This window comes from Pteropus vampyrus, unplaced genomic scaffold (genome assembly GCF_000151845.1).
Source record: "Pteropus vampyrus isolate Shadow unplaced genomic scaffold, Pvam_2.0 Scaffold249, whole genome shotgun sequence".
Lineage (NCBI taxonomy): Eukaryota > Metazoa > Chordata > Mammalia > Chiroptera > Pteropodidae > Pteropus > Pteropus vampyrus.
This window is the reverse complement of record NW_011889030.1, coordinates 2,092,862-2,113,012: the sequence shown is the minus strand read 5'-3', so window position 1 is coordinate 2,113,012 and position 20,151 is coordinate 2,092,862. Positions and strand designations below refer to the sequence as shown.

The window sequence follows — 20,151 nt, the reverse complement described above, 5'->3', positions numbered from 1 at the left end:
ATTTTTTTTTTTTTTTTTGCTGGATTTTGAGATAATGCATATATCACATCTTATAAATTTTTGTGTTTCTCATAGCGTTTAACTAAATTTTGCATATAGTGGGCACCCAGTAAATTATTTTTTATAGGAAGAGAAAATTAGCTAAGAAATCTCAAGCCTTTTCCTATTAAAACATTTTTCAGTCTCTGTTTTAGATACTGGTTAATATTAATTATACTTTTTTTTTGTAGGTAAATGAGAAAACTGGACAGATTATACAGTATGATAAATTTTACATACATGAAGTACAAGAATTGATTGACATAAGGAATGATTATATCAACTGGGTCCAACAGCAGGCTTATGGAATGGTATGTTTCCTATTGCATTTTATAATTTCATTTTTATGTATCATTTATCCTAATACAAAAGAAACAATTGCTTATTTTTGAAACAACAGAGTTTTTTCAGAGCTTTAATTCAGAGCTTATTTTTGAAATAAAAATACATTGCAAAGGAGCAGCTACATACTATGGAGTATTTGTAAATCAGCATTCCACTCTTGTACCAAAGCCATACCAAAGAGATAGATTACACTTTTTTAAAGAGAAATGCGGGTATGACATGGATTTATAACTCATTTGTTTTCCTCGTGGTTGCCTCTTTAATTCTCTAATGTTGAGAATATTGGAGTCCCTGATACTAGAACTCTATGAATGTATTACTATTGTGTGATCAGTGTCTCAGAACTACCAGAAGAAAGCCCTAGGACCATTGATTCTATTTTTGATTTTTCCCCCCTTTATGCGTTTGATTTTATATCAGATTTTTGATGTACATCCATGTGTGCACATCTTTCCATGTGGCTAAGTCTCTAATAACTGGACAGTGTTTCATTAAAATAATAGCATAGTCCTATAAAACTTGAATTAGACATGTAAAATTTTAATATAGAAATGGTTAAGCAACTAGATAATAAAAGAGTCATGTTTAATACTCTTATTTGCTAATAACCATTTTAGTATACTTGAGGCCAACTTTTCCAACCCTGAAGCAGATAATTTAAGCAATAATATGTAGCCGTTGTATAAGAGTGAGTAGCCTTTCATTGATTGCTAGACACCAGCTGCAAGCTCCTATGGATAGGCACTCTGTCAGTTCATTCACCAGCGTCTGATAGTGTCTGGAATATGTCTAGTAGGCACTAAAAAAGTACACTGGTTTTCGAATGTCATCGTCGTTAATGCATGCTATTTTTAGGATTCTCTCACCTATAGAAATCAGCTCACTTCTAGATTATCTTTTGCTTCCTTCCCTAGGTATTTGGGTTGGATTGGGAGAGACTCGATTTCCTCCCCAATCCCCCACCCCGAATCACTGGGAAACGAGGTCAAGTTTATAGCCATCCTATAGCTTTAGGTCCTGCTCATTTGCTCATTCAACAAATATTTATTGAGAATCCCCTATGTACAGGCACTTTTTTTAGGTACTGGAAATACAGTGATGAACCAGACAGATGAGTTCCCTGTTTAATGGAACTTGTAATCTGATGGTCAAGATAAATAGTAATCAAATAAAGCACTATATAGAGAATTGACAGAATGTAAGAAAGACTGTGGTTTCATACAATTGAGTAATCAGAAAAAGTCTTGTCTGATGAAGTATTAGCTGCAATCGAAATGACAAGAAGCAGTCATGTAAGATCAGAGCAGAGAGAATTTTATGAAAAATGAACATCTAGTAAAAGACCTTGGATGAGAACAAGCTTGATATGTTTCAAGTATAGAAAGAGGCTAGTATGGATAAAGTATGGAGTGGGGAGAGTTCTGGGAAAAGATCAGAGAAATGGGCATATGCCAGATCATGGAGGTTTTGTAAATGTAGATTAGGAGCTTGGATTTTATCTGAAATGTTAAGCCATTGGAGGGTGGTAAGCAGCGGGGAAGACAATGTGCTTTATATTTTTTAATTATCACTATGTTGACTCAGTGGAGAATTGAGTGAAGGGACCAGAGAAAAAATGAAAGAGAGAAACTGGTTAAGACTGTTTTAGTAGATTTAGGGAATATAAATTGATTGGTTTGACTAGGAAGGTGGTTGTATAGATGGAAGAGGGAAATGGACTTGGAATACCTCTTGGCAGTAAAAGGGACAAGAATTGCTGATGGATTAGATATGGAATGAGGAAAGGAGAGAAACTAACATAGGAGATCAAGGTAAGGGTAAGGTAAGAGGAAAACTAGGAGAGAGTTGTGGAAACTAAAAAGTGAAGGAGGGAGACTGTTGAATGCTTTTGAGAAGTAGGATAAAACCATAGAATTGAGCAATGAATTTGGTTACATGAAGGTTATTGGCAACCTTGATAATGTCATTGGAGAGTAAGGCATGCTTAAGAGAAATTTGGAGGTAAGGAATAGGAAACGCTAACCATAGGTAGTACTTTGAAGAAGGTCTGTGTTGAAGTGAAAAAAGTAAAAATAGTGGAGTGTTAGCTAGAGTCAAGAGACAGCAGTTTTTCAAGAAAGAGAAATAGTCGACCTTGTGAAAGTTTTGAATAAATATTTCCTTTTTCCTTCCCTATTTAAACTAAATCTCTCATCTAGGCCAGGCTTTCAAACTCTTTGTCCAGAGCAGAAGAAAAATCCTACTTCTTGAGGTTATTAACCTTCCCTTGGCAAGACTTGTTTGAAGTCTCATATTTTATCTTTGAATGAACACAAATTTTGGACGTAATATTTATTGCAATAAAAAAGAGATTTAAATTATTTACCATTGAAGAAAATTAATGCTTCAGTACATGAACTTTGTTTATCTCAAGACTTTGCATATAAACCCTGATAACACCACCTAGGGTACCCTAGGTCTTTGAGCAGTGTTTTTGAAAGTGGAGTGATAGATGGAACCCTTTTAAAAATAAAACAATTTCTTAAGAAGCCCAGTGTTCACTTACATTATTTATGATTATCTTTGAAATACACATAAACGCTAAACTAGTTCTAAACTCCTGCTGTTTAGCTTTTATAAGAACTTTAAAACCATAAACAAATTTATAAGTTGTATATAACACTAAAAGTATAAAAATCAAGTTAATATTTAGTATGGATAATGATTATTTTATGACCAGGAATCTCAGCTCAAAATATGATAAGAAAGCAGTGTGATATAAGAGCTCCTCGGTTCAAATCCCACCTCAGCATTTACTTATTCTATGCCTTGGGGGAAATTACTCAATTCTTTTTCTGTAAATTAGAGATAGTAGTACCTATCTTTTATAGTTATTGAGAAGATCAATTGATATGATCCATATAAAGTGCTTGGGGAAGTTCCTGGGGCATAGTGGCTTAGTAAAATGGTGGTGGTTATTGTTGGCTGTCTTGACACAGACTTTAAGTCTGGCAGTAACCTCTATTCTGATTACTTTGTTCTTTTGCTGCCTTTCTCTATTTGAATTAAAATGAAACACTTGCTTTTAGGATGAGATGTGATACTCATTTGGCCTTCACTCATCAAACACATCACTTATGTATAAAGTCCTAGTCATAATGATCTCATTTGTTGCCAGTTTGTTTATAATCATAACCATTGCAACTCTTGGAGTTTCCTGGTAATACTGGGATTAGAAATGTATTGTTCTAATTTTAGATTTTTTTAATGAATTAAAAAAGTTTTTGACATAAAAACCTAAAATTCAAAATTTTCCCAGAACTTATAGATAAGAATTTATCTCCAGGGATCTGCAAGCAAGTTTTAGAAACATCCTAGAGAGTCATTTCCTCCTGGATTGCTGTGAATTAGATTAGATGTCCTTTGACATCTGAATTTATATCTACTACATAAACTAGATATAAACTACTTGTTTTATAGCAAGTTAAGAGAAATACCAGTCTAATAGGATTTTTTAGTTAGCAATAATTTTGCGCTGCATGGAGAAGCTGTGGTTTGAATGTTTGCTTTTTTAAAAGTTTGGTATTTGGCAGGCCTTTATCCAAACTCCTCTTGGTATATAGCTGTGGTGATATCACGTTGAATTTCCTAAGGAGCTATTTCAGTTCTACTGTTTTCTGGTAAAGGGAGGCAGTAGAGGGCTACCTTCCTATTTCTTGGCTTTTCTTTGCTTCTCATTCTCTCCAGATCTGTTATATAGTTGCTATACTTGAGAATTGCTGTCTATTACTCTACTCTTTCAACCACATGCTTTTCCTTTATTTATAGACAAAGTAATATTGATTATGTGGTTATGTCAGTGGAAGGTTATTCCTTATTAATTTGTTTAGCAGGTTTAATATCATATCATAGAAATCAGAATCCAGAACTCATGATTTGTCGTCTTCTGATCTATCTCTGGGAATAGAAAGCAGGCGATTTACTTTGAATGTCTTTGACTGTGCAACGCTTAAATAGTTCATTAATTTATATTATGACATTTAACTTTACAGAGCTTCTTTCAAAGCATTTTCACATTTCACATTTACATATAACTCTAAAGACTTTTTTTCCTGGAGCATTTTAATAAAATTCATACTTGTATTACTAGTCTTATTACTGAATTGAACATTATGTTGACCCCGTAAGTAGAGCTTGAAAGAATCTATCCTGAAGGTACTCACATGCTATTTTGTGATGATACAGATGTGTGTATATGTATTTGTATACACAGATATATGTATATACAAACATACTTGTATGTGTACATGTACACATACAAAGGTATACCATTATTAAACAAGAGTTATGAACTTGAAATAATTCCATTGCTTCAATGTGAAAGTTTTAAAAAATTCTTTAATAGAACATAATTACTATGAATTATAAGAAGTATGTATATGTCTTTAAATGTTATGTGTGCATATGTATATGTGTAATATAAATTTTATATATCACTTTACCTTGTTCTAAACACTATGAAGAAATTGTTTTATCTTTATTACATTTGTCTTTGTCATAATTTGTTGAGACTTTTTTTCTCTATTTACTTTTTTTCCCAGTCAAGGATTTTAAGAATATATCAGGTATATACCTCCCTGATCCCTACCCATTAAAAACTAATTCTGTGAAATTCTTTACTTTCCTTGTAATATTCTTTTGTACTGCTGAGACTTCTAACTTCACCTCATCCACTTTCCCATCATTTTTCACCTCTTTTCTCTTTATATGATTTCATAAAGTTTGGGCTTGATCCTCTCCTCTTGCCGGTTACTGTATAAGCATTTCTGTTTTGTTCGCTTGTTTTTCAAGATTCTGATCTTGGTATATGAAACTTTTTCAGTTGGATTCCTTTTGCTTTTTAATCTGTTTTTCTCCCTTTACAATAATCTCTTGACAAAATGAAAGAGCACATGGGTTCTCTCTCTCTTCCTATCTTCTGCTATTTGATGATTTTTCTCTACTTTCTGGGTACTGTTCTCAGTTGTACATTTCCTTACCCTCCTCTAACTTTGCTCTTAAATTGTTTATAAAAATAACGTAGTGGTTATTACTAAACTCTTTGCCCTTTTTTCTTTTCTTATACTTTAAGTTACTAAACATATCACCTAAAAATATCCAGTAAAATGTGACTTAGAATAAAGTATAGAAAGTTCTGTACTGGTCTATGCCTATTTGAATTACTATAAGATAAAGCATTTTTAAAAAATGTATATTTATTTCAAGAACTGTGTATACCTATGTAAGACTTGTCATATATAAGTAGGTAAATAAAGATATTTGATAAGTTGGTGAAATTTTTTACAGTCTTTGATATTGTTTTATATATAGTTTTAAGTCATAAGTCTTATTCAAGATGAATTGTGCTATGTATATAAATCATCATTATATTTGTTCTGTAGCGTCAAGTTGTTATACCTTAACTATAGACAATACTGAGCTAGCAACATGACATGTTCACCAACAGCCTAGGAAGATAGTATGATATAAACGCTGGGGAAGGTATTAAAGCTTTGAGAAGATATGTCAATACATAATTTCCCATTTTTGTGTCATCATCATTTAATGAAATGAAGAAATTAAGTACATTTGTGTTCCCTTCCCAGAAAAGTTTATCCTTTTTAAAACTCCCTTGTCATTTTTAATGGCATCAGTATTTTATAGACTAATTCCTTAGGCATTGGATTACTAAATTTTATTTGTGTATTTTCCATTTTCTTCATATTTTAGAAGTATTATTTTATTTCTATTTAGCCACCAAACTTTTGTATTTTTATGAATTACTTCAATAACTTCAGTATCCTCTCTTTGAACCTTCTCAGAGTAATCTTATTATGCCCTTAAATCAAGACGACACCAGCTGTGATATAGTGTTTTCCTACAGGTATTTAGTTGAATCTAAAACTTGCCAAGGAGCTGCATCTTTGTCTATAACCAAGTGAAACATCATTAACCATTGATGTTAAAAGCAGGCTTGGTGAAGCCTGCTTTAGACCATGAGACCCTGACTTTTGAACATTCTTCAGGCCTTTCTCACTGTAGACTCTAGGACACTGAATAACTAAAATTAGACATGCAAAAAGTTAGTGCTTGAATATGTGGATTTGGAGCCAATAGTATGTCATACATTGAATATGTTGACTTTTTAGACCTTCACTTGACCTCACATGTTTTGTAATATTCTGTCCCCGCCCCTCAAACCACTTTGTTTTCCTTCTAACTTTCCCTTGGAAATACTACTATGACTGAATTAGATTTGCAACTGATAGAACACCTACCTCACTACTCTAATATTTCCCAGAAGAGTTCATCCTCACTTTTTTAAGCATTAACTTTTTAAAAAATGTTTGAGTTTTTGTCTAAGATACTTAACCCTTAAATTGAAATTTCTGATAATGATATTAATATGGTTGCCCCTTTGATGCCCCTCTCTTAGATAAATCATTTTGCTTGATACCTCTCTTATGGTTTATGGTCTCCCTTCTCAAGTTTTATGGTGCCCCATTGTTTTTCATATTCTTTTCAGTTCACATCTCTCTTTATAATAAAACTTAGGTTTTAGTATGGTTTCATCACAATATAGATTCCAAAATAATCTTACTGACTTCTCCAATGCATAATGATATACATAACACCTCTATTTTTATATAGCAATAAAAATAACTGCATACATATTAATGTTTCATTATTTAAGAATAAAATATATCTCCTGTGATATAACTCTCTTGGTATCAAGTATAGTTATCAGCAGGCCATAGATAATCAGAAAATATTGAAAGGTTTTCCTTTGTTTATTCAAATTTTTTAGTAGTAATATCACATTAAAAGTGTCCCATAAGATAACTGTAAAGGGATTTTAAATAATCCTGTTAAATTGCTTTCAAATTAAACAGTGTAATCTAAAAGGCTTTTTCTGCAGAACAACTTGTAGATATGTTCTCCTTAACCCTACCAGTAGAGGCACTTATGTAGTGATAACTTAGTACTATGAATTTTTTTTTATTAGTTTGTTCTTTTTGTTTCTTAAATTCCACATATAAGTGAAATCATATAGTGTTTATCTGACTTAAATACCTTCTAGGTTCATCACAGCAATATCTTTTTCCATTCCCTTTTCATATGTAGAGGTCTTATTTTCTTATCATTTCAGCCTCTCCGTCCATTGGTTGGAGCACTTAATTCTTTTCCATTTAAGGTACTTATTGATAGGAATGTAGTTGTTACCATTCTCTATTCCTGTTTTTGATACATGTTTTTTCTTCCTAAAGAAGTCCTTCCAACATTTCATGTAATACTGGCTTGGTGGTGATAAATTTCTTTAGCTTATTTTTGTCTGGGAAGCTCTTTATCTGTCCTTCAACTCTAAATGATAGCTTTGCAGGATACATTATTCTTGGTTGTAGATCCTGGGTCTTCATCCTGTCGAATATCTTTTGCCAAGCCCTTCTGTCTTGCATAGCCCCTCTTGAGAAATGAGCTGCCAGTCTTATGGGTGTTCCCTTGTATGTGATTATTTGTTTTTCTCTAGCTGCTTTTAAAAGTTTCTCTTTGTATTTAACCTTTGGCATTTTAATTATGATGTGTCTTGGTGTGGGCCTCTTTGGATCCCTGATTTTTGGAATCCTCTGAGCTTCCTGGCGTTTTATGTCCATTTCCTTCACCAGGTTAGAGAAGTTTTCCATCATTATTTCTTCAAACAGCTGTTCAACATCTTGAGTTTCTTCACTTAACGCTGATCAGACGAATATTTGGAGCCTTAATAGTGTGTGTCCCACATCCTCCTTAAATCATCTTTATAGTCTTGGCATCTTTTTTCTTGCCATTCTGTTTGAGTGTCTTTATTGGCTTTCCTGTCCTCTAGATAGGGCATATGATCGATCCTCTTTACTCACTTTGTTTATTCCATTTAATATACTACTCATCTCAGATAATGTGTTCTTCATTTCAGACTGGTTCCTTTTTGTAATCTCCATCTTCATTTTTATGTTCTTTATCTCTTTGTTGAAGTTCTCACTAAATTTATCTACACTTCTCAAAAGCTCATTGAGCATCTTTATTACCAGTGTTTTGAACTCTACATCTTTTAGATTACTTGACTCCATTATATTTGGATCTCTGTTCTGTTCTCTCATATGGTTTCTGCTTATTTGTCTTCCCATTTTGGCTGCCTTTCGGTGTCTGTTTCTATGTACTAAGCAAAGCTCCTAACTCTACCGGTCTTATTAGTGTGGATTTGTGAAGTAGGTGTCCAGTGGCACAGTCCTGAGAGAAGTTCAGCTGCAGGCCAAATTTAGCCCAAGCCTCTGCCCCTCCGGGGCCACCTGTTAAGATTTAGCAAGCAGTCCACAGATGCTGTGCTTATAGCTGCCTCAAAAGGGCCACACCAGAAGCCAAGGCCAGCTGCCTCCAGTGTGAGTCTAGGTGCTGCTCAGCAAGGAGCACCTGATTCGCTGAGGATATACCTGAGTGTGGCTTGAGTGCAGCCTGAGTTGGGGGAGGCGAAGTTTCAGGGAATACTCTATGGGGAGCAACTTCTGTTACCCAGTTTGATGAGGTCACAGCTATGGTGGCGTTGTGTCCGACGCACTGATAGGGAGAAGGGCTCAACAGAGAACAATGGATACCGCCGGCACTTCTGAGTCTCACCTCGGCCCTTACTCCAACAATATCTCCTTGTAAGTCCCTTGTGCCCGCTGCGTGCAGCCGAATGGGCACTGGTACTCAGAGTGAGCAGGTCCATCACCAGGAAAATCCATTTGCAGATGCGGCTCCTTTAAGAGGCGTCTGCTGCTGCCACAGCCTTGGTCTCAGCCGCTCAGGACCTAGCAGACCCACATTCTTGTCCCATCCTACCTTCTGTCATTGCCAAGGTGATTTCTTGGATTTCTCTGTAGTTGTATGGCTTAATCATCTAGATCCCAGGTGATTTTCCCTCGCTGCTGCTCCTTGTTTCCAGCACAATTTTGATTTGGTCACCAGAGGGATGAACAGAGCCTTTGTCATCTACGCCATTTTTTTCTCTCTGTACTCTGAATATTTTGAAAGACACTGTTATCAATAATTACCTTTCTCAAAATAGGAATTGTATACATCCATATTTTGCTTATGTTTTTACTGCTTTGGCTTTATTAAGCACAATGTAGTGAGAGAACCCTAAGTCTTTTTGCTAAGATCTTAAAGCCTCCAATGATACCCCTCAAGGCATATGAAAATTTAGCCAACTACAAAGTTAGAAGGAACAATCCACAGACCGCCCTCACTTTTGATACCAATTACAAGTTTGAGGGGTTCCCCAAACCACCCTCAGGTTCAGTAATTTGCTACAAGTCTTCACAGAAGTCACTGAGTACCATTTTACTAACATTTACAGTTTGTTACAGGGAAAGGATACAGATTGAAATCATCCAAGGGAAGAAGTACATAGGGTAAAGTCTGGAAAGGTACCAAAGGCAGAGCTTCTTTTTTCCTTTCCCTGTAGAGACATGAGCAGGTTTTTTGTTCCAGCATTCATGTTTGATAATACAAAATAGTGCCAACCAAGGAAGCACACCAGAGCTTTGGTGCCCAGACCTTTTATTGAGGCTCAATCACGTATTGCCCATGTGGCTGACCTTTAGTCTCCAGCCCTTCTGAAGGCAGAACTTAAAATTATGTGGCTCAGAGCCCCCAGGCACATGAGGTGACAGGAGTGACATTCAGGAGTAATGTTCCAAACATCTGTACATCACCTCCCAGTAGCTAAGGACAAAGTCAGACCTCTCTTGGGGTAAGAATAATTCCTTACTATACAAGGTAGCACCTGCAAATTTAGTAACATATTTTTGGAGATTCTTTCATTTTATATGAATCTACCCTGATCATATGTGGATGCTTTCTGTAAGAAAGTGTACATTTCTGTTCAATGAAGTGGTAAGTTTTCATTACAGTTTACATTATTTCCTTCATACCTTTCTCTCTTCATTTCTTCTGTCTATTTACCAGCCTGTGTCCTGTCCTCTACTTTGTATTTTAAGCTAATTTGATGTTTGAGAACTCTTAGTATAAGATACTTTATATTTTACTGGTTATTTGAAAAATAAAAAACAAATGGCTTATTTTTCTTACTTTGTTTCCATATAGCATTTTAATCTACTAAACACTTTTCAAACATTTTTGTTAAGATGTCAAAGTTTGAGGAATATTTTCTCATTTTTCCAGGTGGAGAAACTGAGCCATAAAAATATTTCTTCAAGACCAAGTTAGGCTAGAATTAATTTTCCTATTCTACCTAAATTCTGCAAGTGGAGTGCTTAGTTACTGAAACCAAGTTTCATTATGTTCAAACCTCAAATATTTTATGATCACAGGTACCTGAAACAGAGGTCTGACATTTATTGATAAATAAGGTGCATGTGGAAAAGTGCACATTTTGAAGATATGTTTTGGTCTCCTTCATTAATTCAGTATTCTGCTGTAGCAAAAATATATGAAATGCTACTTTGAATAGAAATAGTTAAATTTGGACACTAACATTGCTCTTTCCTCATTATTACATTCTGCACTGCTGTCTTAGGATGTCAACCATGGATTAACTGAGGTAAGTTTGGTGTAATAAAGTCTCATGTTCAGAGTAAAATATACTGTTTTGTCTTAAGTGATAGGAAAGCCAAAATTTCCTCATTTCATGTGACCTTAAAACATACATACATACATACATATACATGTATAATTATAATTATAAAATGAATGTATAGAAATTGTCCTGTGTATCATTTCAGATTAATTTTATCAAGAAAATTCAAACTTCTATTTTAACATTCTCCCTTTGATACCTTTCAACAATATGTGTTCCTAGTCTTTTCAGCATAAAATTTAATGTGTCCTCAGAATATAAAAAAGGAGACTTTTAAAATTTGACAAATGCCTATGCAATAAGCCAGATAATATATTAGAGAAGTAAATTATCTTCAGTTTTTAAACTAATAATTGATACTTGAAACGGTCATAAAATTAGACACTTTCAGTATGATCATCTTCCTTACTTTGTCTAATGTACTATCTTAATATATAAAGTTCTAGCACTTTAGTTTACATAATCAAAAATGCTAAATCACCTTTTAACGCTTAGAAATTTTATAATACTTTTATACTTCTGTGATGGACTAAGTCTTGTTGTTTTGCTTTGCTTTGCTTTTTTTCCAGCTCTTGAACCAATGAAGCACTTAGAGTTAGCTTTAAATTATAGGCCTAACATTGTTTGCCTCTTCATCCTCAAATGAAGTAGCACATAAAATTATGAAATAGAGCTTTGGAGACAAAGGGGCTTTAGAAATCATCTCAGTCTTTTGGAGTTTCAAAGTAGTAAAATGACTTTCTGCCATTTAATAGCTAGTTAGTGACACAAAACAAGATGGAGGTAAAAATTGTCATATGAAAAACAGTGAAGAATGATAATTTACTGTAAGATTAATATAACTCAGCATGTTGTCTTATATGTACATATACTATGTAAGAGTTAATAGTCTCATTGTATTCTATACTGATTGGGCACTATTAGATTATTTTGTTTTTGGTGGCCATATTAAGATAGAGTTAGACAAATTGAAATACATTTAAAGGAAGGCAGTTAGGATGAAGAAGAGCTGGAAACCGTATATTTTTTTCAAAATGGCCAGGAAAACTGGGAGTGTTTATTATAGAAAAAAGACAGCTTAAGGAGGGAGCATGAAGACCTGAAATATTTAAACCATATATACTTCCCCGAAGGGGCAAAATGAAGACTGAAGTACAAAATGACATGGTGCATAGTGACATATAGAAATGCAGATTCAGACTTAATATAAAGAACTCTAAGCACTTAAAAAATGGGTCATTTCATGGGGTATTAAGTTTTCACTGAAAGCCTTGTAGCAGAGACTCTGTGTCAGGGCTGGAACAAAAATATGCCTTGTTTGGTAGGTGGTAGATATATATCCTCCTCCAACTGCAAGAATCTGTGACTGGCAATTCATAGCTCTTTGTTTTTCTCTGCACCATTGAAACAATTAACAATCACTGTGTTAGTCGCTAGAATAAATAATTATCTATAAGGTGACTAATGTGTGATACAATAGACGTAATAATAGATGAGTTCTCCCAACTTTAAAAGGTTGACAGCATTATTATACTAGTGGTACTTAGTTTGTATGTTGAATGATTAGATTATTGGACTCATATGTTGGCACCTTAATAGCATGCAGTAAATATCTGTTAAATGAATGAATAAGCAGATTGCTTATCATTGGCCTTACTTGCTAGAGTAGCCCTAACATATGAGAACTGTATACTGTATTTAACTGGGGGTCCTCAATTTTAGAATAAATTTTCAGTCTACTTCACTGAAACTTGGGAGTTAATAAGCAAAAGATACTTGTAATTTACAATTTTGTGGGCTCTCAAGTACTATATAATTCCCTCCTAAAATTGGGAAGTGGGTAATTCCAGTGCATCATCTAATTATCAGTAAAAATTCTATATAGGCATACCTCGCTTTATTGCATTTTGCTTTATTGTGCTTCTCAGATGTTGTATTTTGTACATATTGAAGGCAAAAGAATGTCTTACCAGCAAAAGAATGTCAACAAAGCATTATGAGTATTATCCAGTAAGAACTTAGGCATATATTTGCTTAAACCAAATAAAAATATTTTGCAATAAAACCCATGCAACCAAAAATGAACAATCTTTTTTTCCCCTTTGTAACTCGTTTTTTATTATAACAGATGTAATTTATGTCCATTATAGATCTTTTGGAAGATAAAACAAAGCATACATATGTACACACATGCAAACACATACAGTAAACCCACAGCCCAGAAATAGCTACTGAATGTTTTGGTATTTGTTATTCATGTTTTACACATACACACACCAGCCCACACACAAATATTAATATTTTAAAAAGCAAAAACAATTCTAGTCTTATTTTGTAGGTTAAGCTGTTACACTTTTTTTTTTTACAAGAGTGTTTTTATATATATGGTGAATACACACCCCCACCCTCACCCTACGCCATTTATGCAGACTTTTTATACACGGTTTCCATTTACATGGTCTCATTTTACATGGTTCTTTCTTTTTCATTTCCATTATTGGAGATTACTCTTTCTAAAAACCAGTAGCTTAACTCAGCAACATACAAAGAACTAATACTTACTAACACACAATTATTAATGATCTTCCTGTTCATCAGATGGCAAATTAAAAAGCATGGGTGACCACTAATGTTTTTCAGGATTGGTTTTACAAAAATTTTGCTGTAGTAGCTGAAAATTATATGAAGGAAAAATGTCTTCCTTTTAAAATACTTTTACTTTTAGATAATGCACCTCGTCATCCATACAATTTAGAACATCCAAATATAAAAGTTGTATATTTACCATCAAATACATCTTACTTGATCCAACCTTTAGATCAAGGCATTATTTCCACCTTTAGGATTAATTATATTAAATGGAGTTTTAATGATATTTTTAATAAGTTTGAAAATAGTGAATTACTTACAGTTACAGAAGCCAGGAAGAAATACACAATTTTAAGTTGTATCCGAATATTTCTTTAGCTTTGAGTGATAGAAATCCATCAACTTTAAATGCTTGTTGGAAAACAATATGTCCAGAAGTGGTTGTACCAGGGAATATGGTTCCAACAACTGAAGAGGGATTAACTGGCATTATTATTTTTTTAAGTAAATTTCAAGAAGAAAGCTCTGACAATGTTTTATTTTTATTTTTATCGTTATTTTTATTATGGTGACATTGGTTAGCAAAATCCAGTAAGTTTCAGGTGTACAATTATATATGTAGTGTGTGTTCACTGCCTGGCTCTGACAATTTAAAGATAGATATTAACGAATTACTGGTTAATCATGAATTAACTGGTAATGAATTCACTTAATATTTGAAGCCCATCCTGTCGATGAATATGGCAGTGACCTTGAACCAGTTTCATTTACTGCAGAAAATATTTAGAAAGCTCTTCAGTTGGCCACAAAACTGAAAACTGCAATACTAGATAGTGATCCAAACATCCAGCAAGCCTTAAAATTTGGAAAAGATTTTTAAAAATATTGCAGTGATTAGTGAAGAATTTATGAAAACTTAGCAAAAGATGGGGTTGAAAAGGTCATCCAAAAACATAAATAATGAAACTGAAATAGTACTTCCAAATATTTCAAGCAATGGACATAATGACTTTGGGCCAATTAAAAAGAGAAGGTTGATTGCTTTAGATTACAGTGTAGACTCCGACAGCAAATAAAATTTATTTTGGTTTTTCTGAATTTTCATTAGTATTTTTTTATGAAAATATGTGAAATAAATATTTTTATGACTTATATTGGCCTGTTTCTTTAGTATTTTTTTTCTTACTGGAGACTCTTCATACGGTTTTCTTCCACGTTAAAAAAAAAAAACGCTTGGAATGGATAATCCATGTAAATTAAAGGACAGGTGTATTTGGAAATAAGCAACATGTTATATTTATAATTCCTGAACGACACACAGTGAACAAGAATGTTACCAGCTTTACAAGAAGTGACAATACCTACAAGAAATATAATCACAAACCAGTTTGTACTAATAAGTTAATTTTTTATTTCCAGTTGGCAGATATCCCTGTTACAATCTGCACATATCCATTTGTATTTGACGCCCAAGCAAAAACTACTCTCTTACAAACGGATGCAGTCTTACAGATGCAGGTAAAATGTTATATAATACCAGTCTGATTTGAGAGTGGTTTTTGGATTATTTCTGTGCTTTTTTTAAAAAGTAAATATTCAAAACTAGCTTATAATCTGTAATCTTTGGGGACATTTTGTACCTGTGTGGTCTCTTGTGCAAACTACCTTTGGTACCTAGAAAGAGGACTGTTGTATGTGACATGTTACATATATATTGTTATGAGTGCTACTTACATTTATATATTTAAATGAAAATAGAATAACATAACCTTTAATTGTTTTATATCTAAAAAATCGTATAAGCCTCTTTCATTACAGAAATATACAATCTTTATAAATAATTTTAGAAGTCTACTTGAAAATGTTGGTTGTTTTTCAAATCTTGTTTCATTATACTTGGTAAAAGATGGAAGTGACTGAAGGTGAAATTATGTTAAAGTAGGAGGCATTTGATCACTTGTTAGGAGGATTATGAAATTTCCTTGAAGAAAGTTTTAGTAAAAAGTATTTTCCTCCTCCTCCCTCCTTTTTCTCCCTATACTCCCTTTGTTTTATGTTAAACATTATTTGATTTACAATGATTTTTTTAAACTAGTTTACGTTATGACTTTGAAGGGCTACAGTAGTTTCGTGTTATCATTTGAACCTGTAAATAAAAAAGTTTTTGAATTTCTGTCTTTGGTATAGAATTACTGTAGAGGCTGAGGACTAAGAAGAGAATGAAAAGAGGCCTTTGGCACTTCATATTCTAAAAATGCTTTTAAAAATTACCTGCCCCCAGTATTGATAGCTATTTTCATTCCTTTAAAATAAATGCATTTGGTATTTTAAACCCCTCTGTAGATTTACATAATAGGTAATGGAGTTTTAGAGATGTGCTTATTTCTATTTTCATCAACAGAAGAAATAAATATTTTTGTACAGTTCTATACTAACAGCTAATAAACCAGTTTTTTGGTAGCCTTTGTTAAAACCTTAAGGTAATCATTCATTTGGTACATTTAATATAGATTATTGCATTTAGAACAAGAATACAGGGAAAACCATCGGAAAAGAACAAAGGCTTTAAATAGTAAAAGCTAAATGCTTACTTTAGTGAGAACTTATGGTAACCACTCTACCAGATGAATTTCTATAAAACCTCCTTAGCTAGGCTGTTCCATATTTTCTTTAGAAGTTTATTTTACTACTCTTTTCTTTTTTCCTTCATTCTCCATCCCAGTTATTTTTTGAGAAACAACAGTGTTCAAATTTATCAGTATTATAGTTCCATGCTTAGTTAATGGTATCCTTAGTGCTACATTAATATAAAAAATTCAAAAGGATACTCTTTATGCTCAAAATATAGTTTATTAAGTTCTTTTACTAGGTACTGTGTGAGGTTCTATATCAATTCAGTAGTGTAGAAATTATTATAGACATTATAGGATATCTAATTAACAGGTAGAGACTGGCTTAGTCACAGTAGCTTCTTTGTAGCATAGCTATTAAAATTTTAATCTTTTGTTTTCTAGATGGCTATTGACCAGGCCCACAGACAGAATGTCTCCTCTCTTTTTCTCCCAGTGATTGAGTCTGTGAATCCCTGCTTAATTCTAGTGGTACGTAGAGAAAATATTGTAGGAGATGCAATGGAAGTCCTTAGGAAAACAAAGAATATAGACTACAAAAAGCCGCTCAAGGTACTTTGACATTTTCTATTATATAATTTGGACTTTTATTTAAAAAAATTTGTCTTTTCCATTTTTTAGTGTATCTTTGAAAATTAACAATTATATTTAAAAAAATTTAAAACTATTGCTAAGCCTTTATTTGTAATGAATAACATAGGTTCTCCAGGATATACTGTTATTTCTTTACATTCAATATATGCATTTTGCTGTTTCAGGTTATATTTGTTGGAGAAGATGCTGTTGATGCAGGAGGAGTACGCAAAGAATTTTTCTTGCTCATCATGAGGGAATTATTGGATCCTAAATATGGCATGTTTAGGTATTATGAAGATTCCAGGCTCATTTGGTTTTCCGATAAGGTAAAAAGCTCAACCTTCTAAATTACTTCTATGTATAGACCTATGTATGTATACCTATATGTATCAAATTAACTCAGTAAATCAGAGTTATTACTGGATTCCTAAAACATTTGACTTAGAAATCAGATTTAATACAATTTGAAAAATCATAAACTTTAGACTCAAAGTTATCAAAACATATTAATGCTTATCACACATTTCAAATTAGCAAAATAAATTAAGGAATGGTCAGCCTGAAAATGATGTTGACCAAATTCCTTCTGCTGATTTAGATTTGAAGATTGAATAATAATTATCAGATTAACTTTCCATCTGGGAAAAATTTATTTATTATTAGAAATTATTGATTTTTGTACCTTACCATTTAGGGCAGAGGTAACTGCTCAGCAAACTACAGTCTATGAACTAAATTTTTCCCAGCACATGTTTTTATAAATAAAGTCATGCTCACTCATTTATTCGATTTCCATGACTGCTTTGTAGCCTCAGCTGGTAGAGGCAGAGTTGAGTAGTTGTGACGGAGACCCTGTAGCCAACAAAACTTAAAATATTTGCCATCTCTTCCTTTACAGCAAATGTTTGCTGACCCTCAATTTAGAGATAAGTGAAATGAATGAATGGTTTAGTTTGTAGAACTCTTGAGTTGAAAGAAATTTGAATAAATATTTACTATTGGTTCTAAAAACCTTGATGTATTATTTATTCATTCTTCCAGGAGACTGGCCTTTATGGTGTTAGTGGTCATTGGTGATTGGTGCCTAGACTCATTAATTTATTAGGAGTTACAAAATGGTGCTACTCTAATTCTTTATTTTATTTTTAATTTTATTAAAAATGAAGTAGCTTAGATACTTTTACAGATTTCTCTGTATCTACTGTTTTGGTTCCCTAATAGTATAGTTCATATGCGAAAAGATTCTCTCTCTAGATACTTTCTTAAAAAAAATGAATATGTTTATTAGTATACAATTAGTTTTTTGGTTTTATTCATGGATTTAAACATATTTGATGTGTTTCAGTCCATTGTAGTTATTATCTTTATTGATGTTCATATTATCTCATCTTTGTCACGGAGAGCTCTTCAAGTTGGCATCTGAATCCTTTTCTCACAACCTCTACTCTTCTTCGGTAGCTTCCTTGCTACCTAGTGTACTTGCTCTGATAAAATGTTCCAGACTTATACATTTACTGCCTAATAATACCAACATTTCCACCAACATTATGATAACTGAAAATGGTTTTTCAAAAAATCGTTTTGTTTTTGTTCTTTAGGTATAACCCAAGAGAGACACACAGTCAAATAACAAGTGTTTTGATATCACTTGAAATTATGCCTTGTATTGTTATACCACCAAGTAGACACACATTTAGATTAACTTTTGACTTTTAGGGATTGCATATTTAAATACAGCTTAGTTTTATAATTATATAAAGTATATAATTATAAAATATATTTCTAAGATGGAGAAGATCTGACAGGAGTCCTTGCCCTGCACCCCACTGCCCTTCTGCCCGTCTGTCTGTTAGAAGGTGTCATGTTCTTTTCTCCTAACCTCAGCTCATTTTTAAACTAGATTGCTTTAAAAAGAAGACTAAAGTGTCCCTTAAGTTAAACACTGAAAAAAAAAAAAAAGTCAAATCTACAAAATAAGATATCTAAAAGAAGTCTAGCTTCTTTTTCTACATCCTCTACCCAGTTTACTCCCTCCTCATGTAGATGGTCTTTTTTAAAGGAATGTTGTGGTTTATCCTCTTTTAAAGTAAATATAAGTATACACATAGCAGGGGAAAATTGTGTGAAGGGTACGTTTGAACTCTGTATTATTTGTGTACTTTCTTGTGAGCCTTAAAGTATTTTAAAATAAGTATTTTTAAAAAGAAATAATACATATTTTTTCCATCAATAAAGGATATTTTATTTTACATGGGAAATTGAAGCATGTTCACATGTTGTTGTGATTAATTACTCAGAAAGTAGAAAATCAGTACGCAGGAAGATACCATTTGCAGGAGCAGGATTCTAAAGTTGTGAAAAAAGGATGGAATTTAGTGCACTAGTGGAGGATTGACTAGTTAGACACATAGATCCATAACATCAGGAAGGAAAGCAAGTATAATATGTAAGTACAAATCTCTTGATAGATTTGAGGTGGAAGATTGTGAAAGTTCTTTTAGAATTATTTTTACTCTACAGTGAAATAAGATGCAAGGTAATTAAAGGGTTATGATAGAGAGAAGGGTGTTGGAGGTTCAAAGAGAAAGGAAAGGTGGTGAAATAACCATTTTGGGGAGTGGAAAAAATAAGTTGACCATGTAAATATAGGATTAGACTGGCAACATTGGAGGCCCATTTGAAACTTATATTTCAAATTGATTTAAAATGAGACAGTCAACTTGGTTGTGGTTTTTTTTCCTTGAGTCACATTTTGCTGCTTGGGTAGAGGTAAGGATGAGGCAGACAGTTGATTTTAACCAGTTTGGAATTTTAGCAAGTGAGTATATACAGAAGGGAATAAAGGTCAAGGATATGATTATTTTGATGGATCATGGAATTTAAGCTTTGTAAGGAGGAAAGTATGAAGACTTTGTTGGGGGATAAATAGAGAATTTTTTAAAAAGTGGTGGTCAGTGGATTGTAGCTGTAGGTAGAGTTGAGTTGTAGTGAGAGTTGAAGTATTGGGAGGAGTAGGTTATAGAATAAGAAATGATGGTCAGATATGCTCGAGATTTGGAGGGTTGTGGTTGGTTGTAAATGAAACCATAGGAATGGGTGAGATTTGGAGGGTTGTGGTTGGTTGTAAATGTAACCATAGGAATGGGTGTTTGAGTTGTGATGGAGGACAAAATGTTGAAAATAAGCACGTCAAGAAACTGAGAGACTAGTGTGTTGGATACCTTTTTTGCCTGGATATTAAAATCTTCAAAAATAATGACAGGAGTAGTAGTATAGAAAGAAAGCATAAAATAGTGCCAAAATCTGTGAGTGAAGGAATTGTGGAAGGTTTTTAGATGACCA

At 33.2% G+C, this 20,151-nt stretch overlaps 1 protein-coding gene across 12 annotated transcripts in view; it reads left to right on the top strand.

Annotated features, from left to right (window-relative positions):
* The window catches only part of HERC4 (HECT and RLD domain containing E3 ubiquitin protein ligase 4), a 122,188-nt gene that overhangs the window by 80,071 nt on the left and 21,966 nt on the right, over window positions 1-20,151 (top strand). For 9 of the 12 annotated variants that reach the window (XM_023520117.1, XM_023520121.1, XM_023520114.1 and 6 more), the window contains 5 exons: window positions 231-350; window positions 10,955-10,978; window positions 15,023-15,121; window positions 16,618-16,785; window positions 16,992-17,135. In XM_023520117.1, the coding sequence (XP_023375885.1) occupies window positions 231-350; window positions 10,955-10,978; window positions 15,023-15,121; window positions 16,618-16,785; window positions 16,992-17,135 (555 nt within the window). The remainder of the gene's footprint in view (window positions 1-230; window positions 351-10,954; window positions 10,979-15,022; window positions 15,122-16,617; window positions 16,786-16,991; window positions 17,136-20,151) is intronic. The other 3 variants (XM_023520122.1, XM_023520118.1, XM_011374481.2) reach the window with 1 other exon arrangement.